We start from the raw sequence: 20055 nt of genomic DNA on the forward strand, positions 1-20055 counted from the left end.
AATTTTAACTGTCAGTGTATTATGGTCTCCTAGAAAGAGGTTTAATTGTTTTGTTGATGGTTCACAGTATGTGTAAACAGTTTTATTTGACTTCAAGGTAGTATTCCCCAGAGTCTTAGGGAAAAAAAAAAGCTCTTAAATAATTGAAGGCAATGAGTTAGACTATTTTAAAAGTCTTGGCTAGAATTAATTACTATCAAGTTCATATAAGAGATGCCTGAAAATCAGTTTTGTACAAACAATTTCATCAAAAAACATCAAAGTTAAGATGTAACAGCTCATCTAATTGAACTCTTAGCAAAAGTCACCCCTAAAGAAACATACTCTCATCTTCAGCTGCCTACAATATTTACATCCCTTACATGTGAGTGTCCAGCAGAATTCAACATCTTTTGAGAATTCTGATGGGTAGGGACAGTTGAATATCTCAGCTCCCTCAGCATCACTTCCTTGCGCTTGTATTTGTACTAACCATGCACAAGACTTTAAGTAATTTCTACCCCTCCACATATTTTCTTCCAGTCTAAGGAGGTCTCTTTCCATTCTTCTTTCTTCCCCATCACTTCTCCAAGAGAGAAGTCTTATCTGAAGAGTCCCCCAGTGACACTGCATTCTGTCCTGAATCCATTTGAACACAAGCCCTAGGTAATTGCTGTTGTATCTGAACAGGCTTCTGGCCTTATTGGTGTGGAATTCCCACAAGTGTCCTGCAGAGACCTGACCAGTGAAAATGACCCTAATAACACACCAGTGGAGGGAAAGGTGTTTTGCAAGCTCTTAAGCTTTTTAGGCTACACAAAAGAAAAAAACCCAACAACAAAAACAACAACAACAAAAAAAACAACAACAACAAAACAACAACTAAAAAAGAAGAAAAAAGAAAAAACCAAACCAAACCAAAACAAAACAGAAGAGAAAGATTTCATTGCTCACAGGAAAGCAGACTAAGTAGACTACATGCCAGGCAGCTCCCAAGGTCCCTCTCTTGCCCTTTCCTTCTCTCTCTTTTCCTTGGGATCAGCACCAAGGCTGTCTGACTTGGCTGAAAGTGGACACTACAGGTGTGCTCATCCCAGCAGCCTCGCCATGGGCACCTGGGCAGCTGATGCTGAAGAAGCTCACTCTGAAACAGCAGAGAAATTTGCAGCTCTTCTGTCTTCAGTTCTCCTCCTGTAGAAACCCTGTCAGGATATCAAGGTGCAGGGATCCTTCTGATGCTGCTGGCTGCCTCCCTCCCTGCTGGCAGTGCCATAAGGGAGAGATGAATTTTCTCTTTGTGATAATTACTGGGTGGGAGATGCAGGAAAGGTCAGGAGAAAGCTTTGAAAAAATCAGTTCATAGTATACAATAGAACAAATCTGCTTATTTTTATCTGTCTTCATCTACATTTTCAAAAATTCCTATGAATCTTTTAAAGGGTGATTGGTATCAAATATTTCTTCATAATTCCTAAAATAAGCTTTTGCTCCATAAATTATGTGATTCCTTAGAATAGATTCTTATTACTTATTACAGTAAGTGCACACACAGAATTTGTATCTGTTCCATAATAGACCTTGAAGAACCTCACACAAAAGCTCTTTATATATGGCTGTTTGGTGATGTGTGTGAACATGATTTTGTAAACTTGTCTGCATATTCTGTGTCTTTTTTCTAAAACTGGAAACTAGGGTGCAACAACATCAAAACAAAGAATATAGCTTCTTTTATCAAATGTGCATTATTTCTAGCAAAAAAAAAATCTACTTTATTATGAAGACATACATAAAGTATATATTTTATATACTATGTTATGTTCATGTATATCTATTCAGTTTGCACTTCTATATGTTTTTCCTTCAAATGGCTCCTTGTTGCTAAAATGTGGCATAAATTTAATGCTCACAGTAGGATAGAATACTCCACAAGTCATAAGAGTTATAAGGCATCTAGGAAAGCTGGTGTGCCTTTCTATAAAACATACAAGACGAACCATATCATCTGACTCTATTGTAATGCAAAAAAGGGTCACTCCTCTCCCACTGACTCTGAGGAAAGAATTATGTCTCCCTATGTAATCTCCATGATAGATCAGGTAATTGTTTCTACTGCAATACAAATAGTGGACATTATTCTTTCACTGACTGTGAATAACACTTTTCTTTCCTAAGCCCCGTTTCAAGGCATTTAGAGCATATTAGTAAAAATTATTAAATAAACCTCTTAACATTGTTGGCAAGAAAGTAACATTTTAGTGACAGGGAAAAAGAGGAACAGAGATGTTTCTGGCTCCATCCCAGAATTTATTTTCCAAGCTTAGAATCCAATCATACTCCCTCTCCATCCTGCATATCACTTTCTAGGAACATTTTCTGAGCTGTCATTTGCACTTTGTGCTGCAAGAGAAATAAGGAAATACTGCCCCTTTCCTGGCAGCAGCATGTGAGCACACACTGAGTCTCACTTCTCATGGACCACCGTGTTAGGAGGCACAAACCTGGAATTAGAGCCAGACCTGCTCTCCTGGCAGGGCACCAAGATTTTCTTGGACACTTGGCCCAGGATATTTTGTGTTTCCTGTGATTAATGAAGAGCATGAGTCATATCTGAGAGAGGTGGATTCGGTGCCATGTGCACACGCACATTGACTTGCACACATATGACATGCTGGATGTGTCACACTCACATCAACCTGCACACCAGCAGGGGCTCCAGTCCTCCAGTCTGACATCTGGCACAGGATGAGCTGACCTGTATGTGCCAAGCAAATGCTAGGCACAAGAACCAGGTGCCTCAGACCTGCCTTTTTTGCTGTCTAGTTTTGCTGGTTTTTCCAGGCGTCTTTCTGTTACTAATTTCTTAAGAACTGTAGTCTCTGGAAAAGGCCTGAAGCAATCTGGACAATGAAATTGGACAATGCATGTTCTCAGACATGTGGTGTAATTCTTGTGAATCCTTGTCCTTGTGGGACCCTTTTAACTCAGGATATTCTGTGATTAATATACAGTCAGTCATATTGTAGTTGGTCATGATTTGTCAAGATACAGAAAACTGCATCTTGTAAAACATGATCGTGTGGCCAGAATCATCCCTACTTTTGCTGTGGTCTGTGATCTATGCTGACCTGTGAAAGAGGAATGTGGTCTAAAGTTTATACTGCTGACACCAGTGAGCAGGAAGCCATCAGACAAACTTTTGAGCCAGATCCATGACCATATATCCTGTCAGGAAATAGCGATTCTAAAGGGGGTACCAGTAGACGTCATTAAGTAATACCTAAAGCATAGCTTTTACACATATATGGAACACATAACTTAAAAGACAGTCATATTGAATAAGAACTTTTATTTTAATGAATGAGGTTATCCTAGTAATCTCATTTAAAGAAAAATTATCTTTATAACTAAAGATTCTTGAGTATGAAATTCAGATATGCTGTCTACATTTTCTTTTACACCTGTGGAGTATATAGACGTTCAGCACTGCTCTAGTAAACTAACATTTGTATTTTAACTCCGTCAATTTCCAACAAAAGTACAAGTAATTAGCATTTGGAGTTAACTCAGAAACATCACTCTGAGTAGAGTTTGTTGTGTCTAGTGTCCTCTCCATCCTTCTTAAACCCTTCCAGGAAAATATGTTCTCTAGAAACCATCAGCCTGACTCTTTCCCCTGATTCAGAATTTCAGGGAAGAGATTTGGATCCAGTTAAATAGTTGGGTCCAGTTAAATAGTTGGATTCAAGGTAAAAGGATTCAAAAATGCCAACCCATATTTACTTGGCTATGAAGAAATACAGATTACTCAAGGATTATCTGAGCAGCAGGGATATCAAATGGTGTTGACTAGGAGGGCAAACTGAATAAGGTCTCCTTAGCAAAGCATAAAAGGGAACGAAAAAGTATTTAAGAGTCATGCTTAATTTGTCACACATCAAAGAGCAGGGAATGGAGTTCCAGCCAGCACTGAGATTAAAAGACAGAAGAGCAGTCCAGCAGACTTTGAGCTGTAAGCCAGGATCCAACCCATAACAAAGCACCAGCTCCTGGACCTTGAACCAAGGAGCAGCCCACCACTCGATACAGGCTGGTGGACCTCAAACCATCCACAATGGGATGCAGGTTTGAACTGGAGTTAAATGGGGTAGAAACCTTTAACCCTATCTCCAGACCTTTTGTCTAAGGACAAAGCCAGCACTGAGAGTAAAAGACAGAAGAGCAGTCCAGCAGACTTTGAGCTGTAAGCCAGGATCCAACCCATAACAAAGCACCAGCTCCTGGACCTTGAACCAAGGAGCAGCCCACCACTCGATACAGGCTGGTGGACCTCAAACCATCCACAATGGGATGCAGGTTTGAACTGGAGTTAAATGGGGTAGAAACCTTTAACCCTATCTCCAGACCTTTTGTCTAACACGGTCACTAAAGTGACAGAGGGTAGTGGTTATTGTCCAAGTATGGGTTTCTGAGTACAGTTGGTGTCAATGTGGATGGTCTGTGTGTGGTGGCATAGGTGTATAGAATATAATCTAATTTTAACTCATGTCCTTTTTGACCACACAAGTGACAATGATATTCAAGTTATTTTCAGGTAAATATTACTTCTAGTTAGTGAATGGTCTGCAGGAGATGGAATCTTCCTTCATGTGTGTAGCATAAAATATAACCTAAGTTTGATTTTAGCTACATTTACAGAAAACCATGAAGAGAACCTATGACTTTTAATTCTGAAACTCAGTGATTCTTTCTGCACTATAATTGCTTCAGTCTTTGACCCCATGGCATAAAAAATGATGTATTTTTTTTAAGTTTTATTAGAAGTTAGATATTGTGCACAGACTTTCAGTATGTTAAAATAGCTTTTTCTTAGAAGTGCATTGACACATCTTTGTGGAGAACAATATTACACTTTCTTCCAGTTTGCTACACTGCATCAAACAAACAATATAAATACAGAAATTAAATATGTACTCTTGTGGCCAGTGTAGTGCTATGCAGAAACACACAAGAAAACTCAGAAGGAGCCACCACAGGGCAGGAAGTCACATCTTCCCATTAGCTCTGTCCAGCACAGTAATTAACCCAGCTGCTGCAGTCCATGCGGCAGTCTAAGAAAATTATCTTTATAAAGGTGCTTTGAATGGGCAATTTGCTTATAATGGTCTTTCTGGAAAACAGGTGGCTTGCAAGAGCTTTTGCAGATTTATGTTCAGTCATTAGCTTCTCTAATTAGTCATCAAATAAATTGGTTTGTGCATGATCTGTTCACTCGTGAGAAGACTAAAGAGAGTTCTCTTAGGGAGGAAGAACATGATGGTTTGTTTTTTCCTTCTTAAGTAATTCCTCAGTGGCCAAGCACAAAAGCAGAACAAAGGTAGTTCCAATATCCAGGAATCTTGATTCACATTCTCAGTTCTGCCTTGCTGAACAAAGAGACAAGCATGATGTCTGCTCCATTTGTCTTGAAAAATACCCTGTAGGAAAATGCTCTGCAAGTCTTCAAAATAGCTCTCCCTTCACTGAAACTCATTCTGCTCAAAGTCTCTGTTTTTATTGAATTCTCTGTTTTGACTGGTGAAAGCCTTTCCCACATATTTGAAAGGTCAAAATAAACATAACACAAATCATCAAATTACTATTTAATTGCATCTTATGGAGGATTGGGACTGTGTGCTCCATTCATTTTTTCTACTGAAATGAAAAATTACTTTGACTTCCACTTTTTATTTTAAATGTATTAGTCCTCCTCTTTAGACATTACAGCTATTAATGCTCAGGCTTCTGCCATGGCTCTGAATTCTTATCACTCACTCAGCTGATATTATTACCCAGTCAAAGCTGACATCAGAAATGGTACCTTAATATTAGAGAAAGAAATCATGACTGGAATTATTCATAGATTACACAGCATACACTACTTGGGAGATAAATAATCAGCAGAGGTGTTTTTTTAATAAAAATTTATAGCCTGATCCAAAGTCAATACAAAAATTCTCCATGACTTCAGTAAATTTTGATTCTAGCCCTACATAATGAAATTTAGGAGGGAGACAGCAGTTGTGTCCATAACCTCTCTAAGAAATTTATAAAAAATACAGCAGAGATTTCTAGGTGTGTTCCCTGCAGAATCAAACAGGATTCAGAGCAGTTTACGATACTAAAAAGCAACTGAAGGAGAGAATAAGAATAATCACAGTATTTTGCAACTAGGTAAATAATAATTATAATTAAATTATATGGTGCATGAGCCAATATAAAGCTCAATACTTCCCTTATACAACTTATATCAAAGCGAGAAGAAAGATGCCTTCACTGCTAACAAATTTTAAAAGTGTTGTAGAGGTGAAAAAGACCATACTTTCTCACTAGACACTTTCTGCTGATGCAACAACAGATATTGCTTCTCTTTCCCCCAGGTGGTTCTTCGCTGCTGATGTGTGTCTGAAAAACCAAGCTTCCTGAGGGACCTCTACTATGACTGCAAAGTGGAGATGATACTGAAATCAGGAACAAGAAAATTGTGTGGAAAGTGTTCCATCACAACTTTATATAAATACCAACTGGAAATTTTGCTCTAAGCATATTTACTTTGAGTTATAAAATGTTATGATAGGTTTATGTGATTTTTCAACCTGTAATCACACTGATATGCAAAGCTATGAGATAGGAAGTCTTTATAGCTACAAAGTGTTAATGATCCTTTGAACTTGTGTATGGAAAGGCTTAGGATGGCTAGGCAGCAATAAATACGATTACACAGATTCAAGGAAGGTCTTATGATTCCCAGCAACATGGGTTTGTAAAAGATTACAGGAGTTCTCAGAATCTTGTCCAGGTAGATATCTTCTTGGTTATTTTCTAAAGACAAAAGAGGCTATTTAGGCAGATACTTGATAACTGTCTTATTAAAACAACATAATAAAAAATTACTTAGAATAAAAAATGAGATTAAATGTGTCTAAACCTTATTCCAGAAGGAAGGTGCCAGCTATGATGGAATTGCTTTAAGACCAAAACCAGCCATGGTTCTCTTTGGCAGTATTTAATAAAGTTTTGAATCATCATGATGAAGTACCAACAGGTTTGTTGGTACTTGCAGTGATTTACATATGTTCTCATCATTAAAGAATTTATGATGACTGCACATATTATTCCTCTGGTGACATGGATAGTTAATTCTTTGCTTGACAATCTGGGTGGCATTGAGCAGCAGACACCTTCAGCCATTTAAAGTCTGACAGAAGGTGTGGTTTTACACAGTATTTGATTTTCCTGACAGCATTATTTGGAGAATACAACCAGGAAGAACAAGGCTCGTTACATACTAAGCCCACTATAGGCTTTGTCAGCATAAAAACATAGGATCAAAGTCCTGAATGATTTCACTGGGTTTGTTGGAACAGAAGCACTTTCAGAGTTCTTATTTGCTAAAGAGTCTTAGAAAAAACTAAGATATTAATTGACAAGGATACTGATGAAAGATGCTGACATTACTCATTTTTGAAGATATTGAGGCTAACTAAAAGAGTCTGTTGTTTTGTACTGCTTCTCTGTCAATAATGTTTCAGTTTTATTTAGAAAGGTTAGCTGTTATTTAATTGCACAGTAGATCAAGATCTAATTACCAAGTGAGTTTTTTTAATAATTGAAGCTTACTGCTTAACAAAACATTGATTGAAATATTTGATACATTATATTGTGTGACATCTGCTTTTCAACTTGCTAATGATGCCTGTGACTAGTCAGGCTGTTTACACAATCCATAATTGTTGAAAGCAGCAAGTTAATAATGAAGATGTAATAACCTGCTTTTAAACATGTAAAACTGAAGTTCTTGTTAGTTATTTAATAATTAGATTAAAATCATGTCATTATTATATCACGTTAGTAAAAGTCATGGGCTTTCAGCTGTGTATTTGCAGGATGTTTGACTGATTTTACAGGATGTTTGAATCAGATTCCCTGTGTTTTTGTGGGTTTTTTTCCTTTTTAGTGCTTTTGCAATAGAGTCATGGAGTAATCCACTAATATAATCTGCGGGCTGTTTGTCATGTAAATATATTAATCGAGTTTAATTTGAGTCAGTAAAGAGAACGAGTAGAAGTCAGTAAAGGGTCAGTAAAAGTGGTAGCAGTGTCAGGACAGCTGGGAGAACACGTGGAATGCTCTTCTTATAAACAACATAATTTTTGGTTTTTTTAAGAGTAAACTGTTCACTAATATTTTGGGGAAAGGATACTGACAGGCACATTGCCTCAGCAGCGTCTCTGACAATGACATGCCTGCAGCAGGCTACTGTTAAAAGATTGTAAAAGTGTTTACAAGACAGGTAAGCTTGCCGGCTTTATTTATTTAATTTTTTTTAACGTGCTTTTTCTCTTCCTGTACACCAAACATTGCTGAGTCACTCGTTTAAAACCACTTGCTGACTACTCCTTTAGGCTTCCTGGCAGGAAGAGCTGCAGAAGGCACGGAGCAGCTGCAGGCACACCTGCCAGCCACCATGCACAGCTGGTTCGCAGGGCTGAGCAGCTCAGGGCACGGGCCCCACGCAGGAGCTGCCAGGGAGCGGGCCAGAAAGCCAGCAGCAGTACGGCTAATCACATCAACAGAAAAACTGTATTTATTTCACAGACGTGCCCTGTGAAATCGGTAACACGAATACAAGCTGTTCCATGGAAATGCAACATAAACACAGCGAATATTAATGGCACCCAGCTGACCTCTGTGTGCAGCCTCTGCTGTGGGATGGAATCACCTTTTCCTTATTGTAACGCCAGGAGATCTACAGAATTATCTAACTTTCCTATCAGGTACTTCCAATGTATGAAAAACCATAAATTCAGTGTGACTAAAATGGATTTGAAACATTAATCATGTCAGTATCACTTTCACCCTGTGCTGTAAGAAACTTTAGAATTAAATGTGGTATTTGTAAATGTGGTGTTTGTGGTATTCCTACTGCCTCCTAAACCTTCAGTTTTAACTCTCTGATTACTTGGTGTATAGACTGCCACACTAGCCCTTCTTCAAAAATTCTCATGATTCTCATGAGGACATTACAGCAATTACACAGGAGGTCAGCAGGATGCCATGGGCCTCCTTATTGACCAGAACTATTTTACTCTTCCTTCTACAACTCTGCCTGCCTAGGTGAAGTACTGCAAGCTCGCTGAAGAAGGAGCTGTGCTTTGTGTTTAAATACCGTTTGTATAGATATCATACTAGCCCTTCTTCAAAAATTCTCATGATGAGGACATTACAGCAATTACACAGGAGGTCAGCAGGATGCCATGGGCCTCCTTATTGACCAGAACTATTTTACTCTTCCTTCTACAACTCTGCCTGCCTAGGTGAAGTACTGCAAGCTCGCTGAAGAAGGAGCTGTGCTTTGTGTTTAAATACTGTGTACAGTGCAAGTAGGTGCTGGTCCAACACTGCGGGTCATAGTTCCTACCAAAAGACAAACACCAGAGCAACTAATGAAAAAACAGCCTGTTGTAGTTGGAAAGGCAGTTCAGCTTCTTTAGTCCAGTGGACACCACACCTTAGATAGCAAATTCTGAATGACTCAGTGGTGTTTGCTTTACATTGGAATACTGATAAATCCTTCAGGTATCATCCCAGCAAATAAATTCAGTTCACGGGTGTATAGTGAGTCATGTCTTTCATATTAGCAGAAAAAACCCATACGTGCTAAAGCATTTCAAGGGATTAAAGAATGAAGGAGAAATTATCTTTGAAAACAAAATTTAAATAATTCAATAATAATATAATCTTCAAGTTTCCAGTCTAATTTTCTGTATGCTGCAGTGGCACGCTTGTTACTTCTAAATAAACAGTGGATGGGGGAAAAAAGAAGTTAAAGTCTCCTAAAAGCACTTAATTTAATTTCCTCGGCAGTCTGGTGCGGCCCCAGACCAGGACTACAGCCCCCAGCAGCCCCCGCGCGGCCCCGGAGCGCCCCGGGCGCGCACCCAGCGGGCCGCGCGCGGCGCTGTCGTGGCGCTCGCGGGTGAAGGGTCCGCGGCCGCCGCGCCAAACCCGCCGTGTCCCTGCGGCGTCCCGGCCGCCCCTTCTCGTCCTCCTCGTCGTCCTCCTCATCATCCTCCTCCTCCTCCTCGTCCCGCTCCTCCCGCGGCAGCTTAGGGCAGAGCCATGAGGCGCGCGGGGCTGGGTAAGCGCGGCGGCGGGGCCGGGCCGGGGTGCGGGGTTGTGGCGGGGCTCGGGATCTTTGGCGGGGAAAGGCCGTCAGCCCCGCCTCGGCCTCTGCTGCTGGCCCCGCTGGATTTACGGAGCAGGGGTTGTGTTTTGTTGTAGAATTACAGGATTTGGTTTGGAAGTGACTTTAAAGGCCATGTAGGTCCAACCCCCATGCCATGACAGTTTCCTCTGGACCAGGCTGCTCAGAGCCCATCCAGCCCTTCCAGGGATGGGCAGGCACCCACAGCTTCTTTGGAAGCCTGCTCCAGTGCCTCACCACCCTCGCAGTAAAGCATTCTTTATTAATATTGCATTAAACCTACTGTCTTTCAATTTGAACCCTTCCCCTTGTCCTGTCACTACATGCTCTTGTAAATAGCCTTGCCCCATTTAGTTGTGCAGTTGTTTTGTTGTTCTAATACCATGTTAGTTTGAGCTGTGTTCCAATTTATAGGCAGATTTGTTGCTCTTCTATCTACTCCTCTCCAAATTCATAAATAGTTAATTTGGGGTTTTTTTAAGTGCTTCTCCATGGTTTCCTGCCATGTTTAGGAGTAAGAAAACAAGAATCCCAACTGTTATGAATTTATTACAGATATAATCTGGTGCAAATTGAGAAATCCTTGCAGAGTTCCTGCTGAGTGTTCGAGCAGCTTAGGCCTCATTTTTCAGCCAGCAGTCATGCTGATGACTAGAAGGAAACTTTGAACTCCCACGTCATGTTCTACAGCCATGTGGGTGCTGTGACGGCACTGCAAAGCTTAGGAGATGTTTACACCCCTCAGTGCATGACTGAGTTCTGGGGCTTCCTCCTAGAAAGTATTTAGGGCTGAACCAGGCGTGTCTGACACTACCCTAGATTTACTCCTACCCTTCAGATTTGTATTGTGCAGTAGTATTTTCATGAAATAAAACAAACCTTGGAACGCTTCTTAGTGAATCAAGAGAGGCGTTAGGATGTGTCTCATTAAGAAGTGGGCGTTTGGTAGTGCTTAGGTCTTCAGTCCTTCCCTCTGTCACACTGACAGCTCCCTCTTGGCTGGAGTGGAGGCCACCCAGCTGTGTGCTGTTCCTGAAGAGGGGATGGATGTTTATGCACGGAGTTCTGAAGGAAGTGTGCCTTCTGACTGTTGTGCTTGCAGGTGATGGAGCAGCTGCAGGGAGCTATGGCTACACCAACAGTGGCTACAGCGTTTATGAAGAGGAGAACAACAGGCTCACAGAGAGCCTGCGGACAAAAGTCAGTGCCATTAAATCGGTACGTAACTGCAGTGGTGCTGCCAGTCAGGAAATCCAGCTCTATGAATCAGGGAAGCTGTACACTTAGTTTGAAACAGAAATTTAAAAGAGTGATTGTTAGCCTGGTTGGATGACAGGTGACTGCCAAAGCTGCTCTGTTACTGCTCAGGTGGATGGACAAGGGAGGAAAAAGCACAAGGAAAGGTTCGTGCCTCAAGATGAGGGCAGGGAGAGATCACTCACCAACTACCATAATGAGCAAAACACACTCGACTTGGGGAAGTGAATTCATTGACAGTCAAATCACTAGGGTAGTGAGAAACAAAAGACTTAAAATGCCTTGCCACTACCTTTCCCTTTTTCCTGGGCTCAGCTTCACTCCCAATTTCCTATTCTTCTTAACCCTCAGTGGTACAAGGAAATGGGGAATGGGAGTTGCAGTCAAAAAAGATGTCATGTGAAAACAGCTCTTAGAAATAGCATGCTGATATCCTCTGAAGGAAAAGTTTGGTGTTCTGATGGTTCTGATTCCTTTCAGAGATTGAAGACTTCTTTTAAACAAGTCTTAACTGAAAGACAGCTCTGAGATTAAAGTTGTGTGGATTTCTTGTTCTTAAAAGCTTAGCTTTATAAAGCACGTTACAGTGAATTTTTTAGGCCTGAACTCACTCGAATCTTACTGCTAATACTGTTGCTTAAAATTGGTTTAGTCTCAAAGAGAAATGATACAGGTTTAGAATATGAATAGAGCAAGTTAAAGGGTAAAAAAAAAGCTTTGACCTTTGTTATGAAATTTCATTTCTTGTCTCCTGCTGTGGTGTGTTACATTTCAAAATCCGTGTATGTCAACAGAGCAGTTCATGGTTCCCCAAGGAGATATTTCTGGAGTTGTGTCTTTTAGTGCAATGCAATAATCTTGCCATATAGAATAGCCTTCACATAATCCAAGAAGCCTCATGTAAAATCAGTTTCACTCTTGATTGAAATGCATCAGTACAAGATAATGAGACTCAAGTTTTGACATGTGTAAACAAATGGGTTTTGGCTAATCCAAAGCATGGGGGCCTGGAGTGCATTTCCCTCCACCCCAGGAGCTGAGCAGGTTGTTCAAGGCCAGCGTGCTGATAACAGAGGAAAGGCCACTAAGAGTCAGGCTCAGTGTCAGTTCTCCCCTGTTTAACTCCAGAGCTGCTTCAAGCCGAGGCTCTTCTGGCTGGCTCCCACCTTTGTGATGTTGCAGCTCCAGCTGTGCCTGGTCTCATACCTCCCTCATTCCAACCCTAACCTGACTTCACTTTCTGGCTTGACCTGGGACTGTCTCAGGCTTCTGCCCAGGCTGTTGCTGGCCCTGGACACTGTCTCAGGACTGGCTCCAGTGCAGCTTTCCTCCTCCTTCTGTTCTGTGACATAAAACAGAGAAGGGCTACACAGGTTCACTGAAGAAAGTCCTGTTTATAGCACAGCAGCAGCTTGTCAAAAGAGATGTGTTTGCAGGTTACAAGTGTCAACTCCAGCAACACTTTGAGTCAATCCAATGCTCATGATTCTCTCTGTTGTGTGCCAGCAGTTTTAACAGTTGTTCCAGGAATGGGTAATTGCTACTTCAGACTTGACTAGATCTTGAGTTTTTTAAAGTCCATCCAATAATTCAAGTAATGCATTATCTGGAAAAGGGGAAGAGGAGCATCGAGTACTTCCAGTGACTCTTTAGACTCATCTAGTCAGATGAAAAATCTTTTATTTCCCTAAGGGTTATTGATAGACTACTGTGCATGTTTTTGTTTTTGAAAATATCATGTATTTCACTGGGGAAAATGCTGGTCATGTCATGTATTTCTGACTGGGTTCTCTAATCTATGTATTAAATTATTCTTCATATTTAATATTTTTGTTTTGGTTTTTTGTTGTTTTGTTTTTTTTTTTGATAGCTTTCCATTGAAATTGGAACAGAAGTTAAAAACCAGAATAAAATGTTATCAGAAATGGTAAGCATTGAATAACTAGCTTTCTTTAAAATATGGGTCAGGATTGGAAGTTAATAATGTAAAGCATCCTGTCTTTTAGTATGAACATTGGTATTAAAATTTTGACAGCTTGTTGTTGACTGTAACATGTGACTGATTTGTCAGCAGTACCAGTATTTCTGTTCAAAAGGATAAGATGTGCAAATACATTGCTCTTAAGGCACAATCTTCATCTTTATGCTTCAGATAGGAGTATAGGTTTTCAATCAGCAAATGTCGAGTATCATGAAAAAGGTACTTCTATATTTAATTGTATTCAAGAATAGAAGAAAGAAGCAAAAAATAAGGGAGTCAGAAATGCCTTTTTTGCTTACACTTTGCTTCGGCTTGGGGTAGTAATACCACTGGATAAATGGGTGAAAGCTTCTGCCTCTAAAATAATTTTAGTTCTGGAAACTGAAAAAACAGGGAAAACTATATTTAGTGAGTGGTAAGAGTATTTCTTTCTCAGAGTAACATGTTCTTTTGTTTGCTTGGCTGTTTTTTTTTTTTAATGTAGGAGAATGATTTTGACTCTACGGGTGGACTTCTAGGTGCAACTATGGGCAGACTGAGAACACTCTCCAGAGGAAGCCAGACAAAGCTATTATGCTACATGATGCTCTTTTCTTTATTTGTTTTTTTTGTGATATACTGGATTATTAAACTGAGGTGATGCATGTTACCTCTGGTTTACATTGTATAATTTCAACTGTAGTCTTAGTTGATGAAGACATTGATTTAAAGTGGCACATTTTGTGGATAAAACAGTGAAATTTTTGTAAATTGCATTAACAATTAATGCGAAATTATATAGAGTTTTCTTAACGTATCAGAGTTTTCCCATCATCCCCTGTTTTGGGGGGATTATTTGTAAATATGCAGAAACAGCCAGCATAGCAGGATGGATTTTTTTAGGGGAAAATAGTTATTAGAATTGATAGAAAAAATTCAAATAACAGTGGTTATTTAAAAATGAAGTAATTGCAGAATTTCAAGGCTTTTGTTTTCATTCTGCTTTTCATTCTGGGCCATGCTCTAAATTAGAGCTCCAGTTTCAGGCATATAGTAATTTCAGTTGCAAGAACACAAAGAATATGTGCATCTTTCTAAACAGATCTTACCTGTGGAGTTTCAAAGGCTGGCCTGAAGCTAGCAAATGTAATAGTGATAGCCACAAAAATTACTTTTTTGTTTAGATCTGATGATGTTTAAGTAACTTTATCTGAGTGTTTTGGAAAGAAGTTACTTAAAACTGGATTCTTTATTTTTCAATTTAAATGTGACAAATCATGTTTACACATCTACTCTTTTAAGCAAATGCCTTTCATCATTGGGACCAACCAATATGGACACAGTACAAATGTTTTCTTTATATTTAAAGTATATAAAACTGAAATGATTCATTTGAATCACTTGAACTTTAACCATTAGTATGTTTATTTTTCAGTGAGTGATAGTCCCTAAAATCTACAGTGCATGATGGCAGATATTTTGAATTTTATTTAAAGTATATTATGATGCATTTGTTGGAGGTGCAGTCACATTAGGGTATTTTATTTTGAAGACACAGTTTTGGCTCACCAAGTAGTTTCTAATTATTGAGGCTATTACGTTGCTGAGTTGAACATTCAAAAAAAATTAAGTTTGCTAGATATTGAAATTATATCTACAAGTTTTGGAAAACCTTTTTAGAAATACTGTATGATGTGTTACCATTAACAACCAATTATGAACTTACAAATAAAGTGTCCTGTAGTATTATCCTAGCTAGTGTTGTTTATATACATTTTTTTCTACATTTCATTTGGTAGAATACCAGTGTATTTTTTGGAAATGGTGCTGTATTTAGGGGCAATTTTTATTGTTTTAACAATAATACAGGCTGCCTCTTCCAGCGTAAATGGCTGCTTTAGGAAGACTTTTAAGTAATCATGCACAGTTTTCATATGAATGTGTTTATTTTCAATATTTTTCTTAATAATTATGCACACAACATGGTACATTGCTGCTGAAGTTCAGGCCTCTGCAAACTTCAGATACACTTAAACAGTTGTTAGTAGAATTCTGCAAATAAAAATTTAACACAACTCCCATCACCAAAAATACATGACAGAGTGGAGTACAAATTGATATGGATTTGGCAAAGATGACAGAGCTCATTTTAATGATTGCTTTCTAAAAGTGAAAGATAGGGAAGGTACCTGTAATTGAGAGGAAAGGCACTGTTCTGGGGTTTCATTATGGCAAGGAATAATTTGTGCCATGATTGTTCATCTTGAAAGCAAAGCTATACTGAAATGAGATTAAGCTACATAGCTTCCATTTGTATGGAGGTTCTGATTCGTAATTGTCTGCATAGATGCTCTGAAGTGTAGATAAAGCTTGATTAAAGAACATATTTTTTTTCTGTCTGATTAGCATGGGTCATTGGAAAACTTAGGTAACCCACTGAGAAAACAGAATGCAAGGTTTCAGAGTGCTTCATATCAACAAAAATTTGACACTGGAAAACACAGAGTGGTAATGGTGAAAAACATTGATGTGCATTCTGATTGCAAAATTACTGATCTGTTTTCTGCTCGAAGTGTACTGGCTGCTTGTCACCTTCATTGTGCAGCACAAGTCATGCTCTTGCTTTCTTATTTTTCAAGGAAGAGTGCAGATGCGTCACTGTCTTGGAAGTATGTCCATGTATTTGCATATGATGGAAAGCATGGTTTCATCTGTGCCACCTCCTATTGACATCAATCTAAAGTCCCTGCAGAAATATAAAGGGTAGATTTAAACATTTGCATGCTGTTCTGATGGTGCTGTGCTGGACAGCTAGCCCAGAATTATTTACACACTGCATATGAACACCACATGCCTGCAGAACACCTCATCCACTGGCTCCTGGGCAGGTGGTCTGTGACGCTTCCCACAGCACCCCTGCTGGGCTCGTCCCAAACCTGAAGGTGCCTAAGCACCTAAGGAGGGGAGGGAGCTTTTCCAGGGCCAGCAGCAAAAAGCATTGCAACATTTAACTTTCCTTAGCTGTGGTGAAAGAGTCAACCAGTACCTGAGGTATTGGAGAATTGCACAGAAAGGGTACAATTTCCATTCAAGGTTTTTAACCAATCCAGGTTTTTCTAATGGCTATATAAGATCTGGTAAAAGCCTTATTAGTATTATATAGAACCTTAATGTTACATAGTATAATACTACAAGTAGTTCTGCATAGTATTCTAGTGTAGTTTTATATAGATGATCTATAGATCATCTGTGCTTTAAGTATTAATGACTGCTTCAAGAATATTTACTCTTTGATATTTCTAATCACACTCATTTAAAATCTGCCATAACCATCCCAAGTCAACCCTAGCAAGTATTGCCTAAGTTCCCTGTGCTAGCCAGAGTGCTAACTACTGCAGCCTCAAGCAATTTTACTCACAAATATTTTACTTCAGTGAAGGAAAAAACACCACCAATAAAACTACCATAACAATTCCAAACTACCTCTACTTAGTAACTGAATGGGCCTTACTGAAGGCAGCAGACCTGGAACAGTGGTAGGTTGCTTGTTCTTAGTGCTGTGGTGCTGTCTGCTTTGTCAAGCTGCAGAAAGCCCCGACCACTGCTCAGCATTTGGCATCTTCACTGTAGCAACAGCAAGTAACTAATCTTCTGAACTCCTCTGTGATGTCAATAGAAATCCTCTCTGCAGCAGGAATCCTGGACACATGGGGCTTGTTTATATGAAATTATAAATAGGCAGTGGTAAGATCTGGCTTTGGTGGTGTGTGACAGACAAGTCAGGCTGTCACATATAAAGACACATCTCAAAAAACCAGAACACCTTTTGTATGTTTTGTGCTTGTGTATATCTTTACAAATTTGCTGATAATTATATTTTTGTCTCCTTGGGTGAGATAAGGAATATTTCTTAGAGAATCTACAGCCAGGTGACTAATGCTGATCTCTCCTCTGGGGAGCCAAGACAGAAGGTTTTCCCCTAATTTAGGCGGATCAAGATGACAAAAGACACAAATGATTTTAATCCAGCAGCCCTCTTCTGGGAAACAAACTTGCTTTCATCATAAGAAGATGAGACCAAGGGATTAACAATCCTGCCAGCAACTCTGTAAGTAAGCTGGGAAAGAGCACATAATGAAGTCAGCTTCTATATCAGTTATTTAATATATGCTTATGGTTTGATAGTTTATCTTATATCAAGAATGCATTATTAATACAGCACATAAATATTTGAATATATATATATAAATATTGGAATTCGATTGCTTTTGTAAGGGACGTTGTTAGGCTACTGCTGTAAAGGCTTTTGATCTGGCACAATAACATTTTGCTTTTGATTTCTGCATCACCATTTTGTTGCCACATGACAGCAGCACATCCTGAACTACCTGCAGCCCTGCTGAGGTGAGCACCAACCTGGGGTGGCTTCCCCCTAACCAAGGACCATGAGGAGCCAGCCTGCAGCCCACCAGGCAGTTTGTAAAGGTCTGCTTTTGAGGGACCAAACCTCTAGCTACTTGTTGAATGTCACTGGATGCTGTTTTCTTTAGAGAGTGGGAGTTAACCTGAGGAAGGAGAGAAATCCAACTATTGTGTTGTATCCCTCTAAAATATTCCCTGTAAAGAGTTTCTTTACATTCAGGAAATCCCATGTGTCTGAAATACTTACTGTAGATTGTAAGATTTCACTCAACCAAATCAAGAGATATAAATGGTAAAAATTAATCCATATTTTAATGAATAAAAGCAAAAAATTCTTCAATGTCAAGTTAAAAAAATGCACTTAGGAGAGAGGGTGAGGAGCCCTTCCCACCCACCAAACTCAATCCAGGTAAGCAATAACTCCTAGTTAGGTAGCAACAGGAAAAAAGAAGCCCTCCACATTGTCAAATCCTGTTTCCCATCTCTGTAGAAGCCATGTCACACAGCCTTCAGAAATGTGTCAAGCGCTGCTTGAAGGAGAAAAAACAAGCTCCCTTTAATCTTGGACTACCCTAATTTGAAGGTTATGAGATAACAAAGTTCTTCTAATGATTAGGAACCCTGTAATTTACAGCCTAAAAATGTGTTTCTGAATAGTGTAATCCAAAATAGTCTGCAGTTTAACATTCCTCTGTTGGCTGGTGTTGACCCCTCTGCACTCTGACGGACGTTTGGACCTTGTTTTGCACAAGCTAAGCCATGTCTATTACCCTGCCTCTACAACTTTTGGTCCCAGTTTTCCTGAAAATGGGGGCCTTATCCCAGTCTGAGTGATTTTCCCAGCCATAAAGCAGGGACATGTACTCATTCATAGCACAAGCAAACTTTTAGATCTTGTAATGTGCTATATGCAGCTCATGGCACTAAATCTGTCTGTAGCTTCAAGCTGGTAAAATGTCATGGTGTTTGCAGTTGTGTCTTCCAGTACCATTTATTACCTACAGCTGAGAAGCTGGGTGTGCTCTAGGAGTTGCTCTACACTACATTTTCCTCTGGAAAACCATATGGAATTGGATTGAGGCACTTTCTTTTCCCAAACAAGCTGAGAGGAACCTGCTGCACCATCTGTGATGCAGGTGTCTTCATGAAACTTCAAATTTCCTGCCAAAATAAACTAAGAAATTTTTTTCTCCTTTCTGGCAGTGATCAATACCAGTCAGACAGGGGGAAGAAAGTGAGTTTTTGTGATTTAAGCCCTGGTATCCCCTAATAGCCTAGCATGATGGCAGCAGTCCCTCAGAAATGCTGCTCTCCGCTTCCCTGTTTAGAAGGCCATTAGTAAAAACCTTACCAAGGTTTGCATGGCTCAGAGCATCACTGCTTCCCTGGCTATCTATCCACTGCTGCTTTTCAGCATAAACTGCACTTGATTACAAAACCTTCACCCTTTTTTTCTCATGACTCACAATTTCAGGTTTTAACCATTTTAAGGTTTTATTACTGGCAAGAATTATCTCCAAAAAAGATGAACCCTCAAGCCTAACATTTTGTAATTTCTTCCATATTCAGACTCAGCTAGATTACCTATAGGCTGTCTAAATTAAGCAGAATCTGAAGGGGGCTTTGTTCTAGAGAGAAGAGTTTGAGCTGGTGCCACCCAGTGCAGCAGGCCTCTGACCAGGCTGGCACAGCCTGGTCAAACCCACAGCTGTGCCTGCCAGTTCCCATGACCCTGTTCCTTCCCCCTCAGGGACATTCTGAAGGCCAAGATGAGGGAATGGGCATCACCTTGGCCTGCTCTGAGCATAAAGCAGGGAGTTGAGAATATCTCTACTTTCAAGTCATCACTGTACTGTTACCTGCCTTGATTTGCTGTCTTAAAGGTGGATGTCATGCGCTTCATCCCCTAAACTCCTTCTCAAGGTATTCACAAAAGTCAAAGTGGTAGACAGGCATCTGTCTCAAAGGCTTTGCAGAAAAAGGTGGAAACTACAGATTTTGTTCCACAGATGACAGGAACTGGTATTAAGTCTTGTCTCAGCAGTTAGCTACAGACTTCAAAGCAAATTGTCTTCGTCAGCAGAAATGGATAAGTTTCATTTTGTTTGGTACAACTGTACTATATGGAAATAAACTGGTTAAACTCCCCAGTTGTGTGGACTCACTCAAGTTTAGACATGTTTTGTAAAGAATG

At 39.7% G+C, this 20055-nt stretch overlaps 2 protein-coding genes across 2 annotated transcripts in view; one reads left to right on the forward strand and one right to left on the reverse strand.

Moving 5' to 3' along the window:
• The first annotated feature begins 9956 nt into the window (after window positions 1-9956).
• On the forward strand, window positions 9957-15193 carry BET1 (Bet1 golgi vesicular membrane trafficking protein). Its single transcript, XM_039705564.1, has 4 exons — window positions 9957-10156; window positions 11325-11440; window positions 13350-13406; window positions 13945-15193. The coding sequence occupies exons 1-4, from the start codon at window positions 10138-10140 to the stop codon at window positions 14098-14100; spliced, it is 348 nt and encodes a 115-aa protein (XP_039561498.1). The 5' UTR covers window positions 9957-10137; the 3' UTR covers window positions 14101-15193.
• A 173-nt stretch (window positions 15194-15366) lies between these two features.
• LOC120500538 (probable acyl-CoA dehydrogenase 6) overlaps window positions 15367-20055 on the reverse strand; it is a 75752-nt gene continuing 71063 nt past the window's right edge. Inside the window, exon 9 of the mRNA XM_039705553.1 lies at window positions 15367-16185. Within this exon, the coding sequence (XP_039561487.1) occupies window positions 16095-16185 (91 nt within the window). The 3' untranslated portion in view covers window positions 15367-16094. The remainder of the gene's footprint in view (window positions 16186-20055) is intronic.

This window comes from Passer montanus, unplaced genomic scaffold (assembly GCF_014805655.1).
Source record: "Passer montanus isolate IOZ18808 unplaced genomic scaffold, ASM1480565v1 scaffold10, whole genome shotgun sequence".
Taxonomy (NCBI): Eukaryota; Metazoa; Chordata; class Aves; order Passeriformes; family Passeridae; genus Passer; species Passer montanus.

Coding starts and splice junctions, on each gene's coding strand:
- BET1 (XM_039705564.1), top strand. Junction 11,441..13,349: donor AAGTCAGTGCCATTAAATCG/GTACGTAACTGC, acceptor TTTTTTTGATAG/CTTTCCATTGAAATTGGAAC. Junction 13,407..13,944: donor ATAAAATGTTATCAGAAATG/GTAAGCATTGAA, acceptor TTTTTAATGTAG/GAGAATGATTTTGACTCTAC.